General features: G+C 36.8%; 1 protein-coding gene across 1 annotated transcript; it reads right to left on the reverse strand.

The window, feature by feature from the left end:
- Window positions 1-1,784: 1,784 nt before the first annotated feature.
- LOC108770909 (cytochrome P450 9e2) lies at window positions 1,785-3,413 on the reverse strand. Its single transcript, XM_018522668.1, has one exon. It carries the CDS (start codon window positions 3,358-3,360, stop codon window positions 1,852-1,854), a length of 1,509 nt encoding a protein of 502 aa, XP_018378170.1. The 5' UTR covers window positions 3,361-3,413; the 3' UTR covers window positions 1,785-1,851.

Raw genomic sequence — 3,413 nt, forward strand, 5'->3', positions numbered from 1 at the left:
ATCTGGAGACACTGGTAGTGTCTCGGCGCTAAGTTACGCGCAGCGCCACTGCCGTGGCTACTTTACGCGAGCCGGCGAGTTGCGGCAGATCGAGATTATCGGATCTCAATAAGGACTGTACCGATCAAGTTCTAAGTGTGCTCAAGAGATTGCAACCGCTCGGGATATATAATGAAAGTGTTTTTATTTTTTCTCTACGTGCTCTACGAGCGGAGATATTGTGAAGCAAAATATGAATCTGAAACTTTTATATATTAAGAAACGTCATTGTCAATGACGTCGTCGTCGTCGCCGCTATGGAATTTACGGAAGAATGTTCGGAACAAAATTTGGGACTTTGTCAAATTCATGTATGGCTTACATCTCTGTTTAACTGCAACGAACAATTTCCCAAGTCTGTCAGGAGCTATTGCATATCCATTCTGAAGTATATCTGAAGTATGTAACAAACATAAGTAATATTGTTATCTAATTATTATTATGTACGAGACCTTTTTTACGAAATTCGTTTTCAGATATTATTGAAAATTGGTGCGACTCATCGACTTTACCTCAACTGACTAAACCACTAAAAACTTTATTTTGGAAAGCTGGACCAGTTTGGTATAGCAACTGTATTAATTTGAATCATACTTTAAGACTGATTATTGAAGCATCTTCGCGTTTGCCTAAGAAAGAATTGCAATCGCATTTGTATTTTTGGTGACATTATGTTGAACAGGAATTTAAATGAGTTGTACAGGTAATTGTTTTAAATAAAAAGTAAAAACTGTAAATGGTGGATAATTTAATTTTTGTAGAGCGCTCATTTATATATATATATAGGAATATGTGAGGTAGCATATAATTAACTTAGTAGACAGTCGCTAATTATTATTTGTTTCGTTTGACAGAGAAAAAATATTTCAAAGCTTTTGTTACGATCTTACCAAGTTTACTCCTGAAACCGAGCATAGATGACATCGTAATTTGTACGATCAGTTAAATTTTACGTTTTAAGGAATGGGTCCGGGAAGGATTGATAGGTAAACATGAGTTTATTATCGATAAATTATATAGGCATATAGGCAACCGACTTACTGAGTATATTATATGTTATTTATACAAATTTACCTTTTTAAAAAAAGGTAAAAAAAGCATGACTCTATAATTCAATCGCATATATGTATACACATACTACATACACATACTTTAACTCTCATGCTTCTTATTTTTCTTATTTCTCTAAACATTCATATTTTTTAATACTAATTTTTCTAATTTTTCTTATTAATATACTTCTTATTTATGTTACTTTTCTAAATATTACATTTTCTAAGTATTATATTCTTTTATTTCTCTTATTTTTCTAAATATTACATTCGTATTTTGCTACTATTATTATATCGAGATCTAGTAGCGCCAAGTGTTTTTACACAAAAAATTTTTTTATTTAAATTTGTGATAATATTTTGTATAATATTTTGAAAGAGAATTAAATAACCTACTTTAGTTGGAAGAGGAAATGTCTTTGTATGTGTGAATGAATTGTGATATAATAATTTCATTTAAGAGAAATTTAAATCATTTGGATTGGAATAGGAAGATCCTTCAATAAGATATACATACGTATACTTAGATTTCATTGCCTAAAAATTAAAGATAATACCATTTGGATTTACATTTACATTTACATCAGGAAAGTAATCTCACGAAAACAAATATATTACAAAATCCGTACTGTAGAAAAAAGTAAATCAAAGAAAAAACAGATTTACTAAAAAAAAGAATTAGAAAATCTCGTAATTAAATCGCGACCGAATAACAACCCAAAAAATTTATCAAGAAAAAAGGTAAACAAAAATCTCGTAGTTAAATCGGCCGGATTATGCTCCAAAGACCGCCTTCTGCATTGGCCAGGAAGATCGAAGATACCATTTTTAAAGGTAACTGTGTCTTTGGAGAAAGCTCTATGCTGTATTTTCTCAAGAACGTAGCCAGACACGCTTTTATCTGCAGTTGAGCCATTCTCATTCCTACGCACATTCGCGGTCCTTCGCCGAAAGGAAGAAAGGTGAATTTCTCGATGTTGTGCTTTCTGTCTGGGCCAAACCTATCGGGATCAAACTCTTTGGGATTTTCCCAGTATCGTGGGTCTTCCTGTAGGCCGCTAACTGGTATTATGATGTGCATTCCACGTTCTACGCGATAGACGAGCCCATCGGACCCTCTCAACTCAGTCTCATCTGTACAAACCTTGCTTAGGATTCCCAGAATAGGTACGAATCTCATCGATTCATTTATTACCTGATCCATGTATGTCATATCCTTCAAGGCTTCATAAGTAATGACACCATCGTATTTATTCAGCACAGACATCACCTCCTCGCGTAACTTTTCTTGCACTTTTGGGTTATTGGCCAAGTTGAAACCTATAAAACTTAAGACTGCGCTGGAAGTTTCATAACCGTCGACGAAGAACGACACCGCGTGGGACGTGAGAATTTCTAAGTCAAACTTATCTCCTTCCGTTCGTTCCAGATCAGTCATCAACTGGAGAAAATCGTTTCTGGGTGTTGTCTCCTTCCTTCTTTGTTCCATAATGTCTGCAATGATCGTTCTAAAGAAATGATCAGCCTTTTTCGGTAAAAACCTCGTCTTGAAAATTCTGCCCAACGCCGGTATAAAAAAAACAATGATGAAGATAATGTTGTTCAAAACGGTCGAATCGAGGAAGGACTTGCCCAATGCGTAGAAAGAATCTTTCTCTTTCTCTTCGTTGAAGCTTAAGCCATCTACGCCAAAGCCAGCACTAGATACCACCTGCGAGGTGAATCTGGAGAACAATTCCTTTAGCTCTAACTCCACTTTTCCAGCTTTATCGATTTTTTTGTCCAGATAGCCTTCGAATGTCTGGCACACCTGCTTGACGGTCTCGAGCAGGATTTTCAGTCGCATGCTGGAGAACGCATAGGTCAAGCGCTTTCTCCCGGTCATCCATTTTTCACCGTATGTGAAGAATGGATTGTTCGCCAAAAGAGGATCCAATTTCGGATCGATTTTGAAGCCGTTCTCGTGGAAGTTCGTAAAACTCGTCTGCAGCACTGTCTTCACTAGTTCTGGCTCGCGGACCATCAACATCGGCGTCATGAAATTGTAGATTCCTACCATGCTGCGATCCCGATAAGCATTGTAGATCTTGCAACAACACTCGCTCATAGTGATTTTTTGTGTGGCGACTTCCCAGGCGTGACCGACACCGGGCAAGGCTCCATCAGGGCAAGGTATTCCACGTTTTTGCCAATATTTATAATTTTTCGTCAAGAAGAGGTAGAGAATCACCAGAATTACAAGAATCGACAACACGAGCGTGACCGCCATATTACTGCTTTCGAGAAGGACTGAACGATACTGAGTGGTTCAATGTCCAAGAA

The sequence above is a fragment of the Trachymyrmex cornetzi genome, unplaced genomic scaffold (genome assembly GCF_001594075.2).
Source record: "Trachymyrmex cornetzi isolate Tcor2-1 unplaced genomic scaffold, Tcor1.1 scaffold138, whole genome shotgun sequence".
Taxonomy (NCBI): domain Eukaryota; kingdom Metazoa; phylum Arthropoda; class Insecta; order Hymenoptera; family Formicidae; genus Trachymyrmex; species Trachymyrmex cornetzi.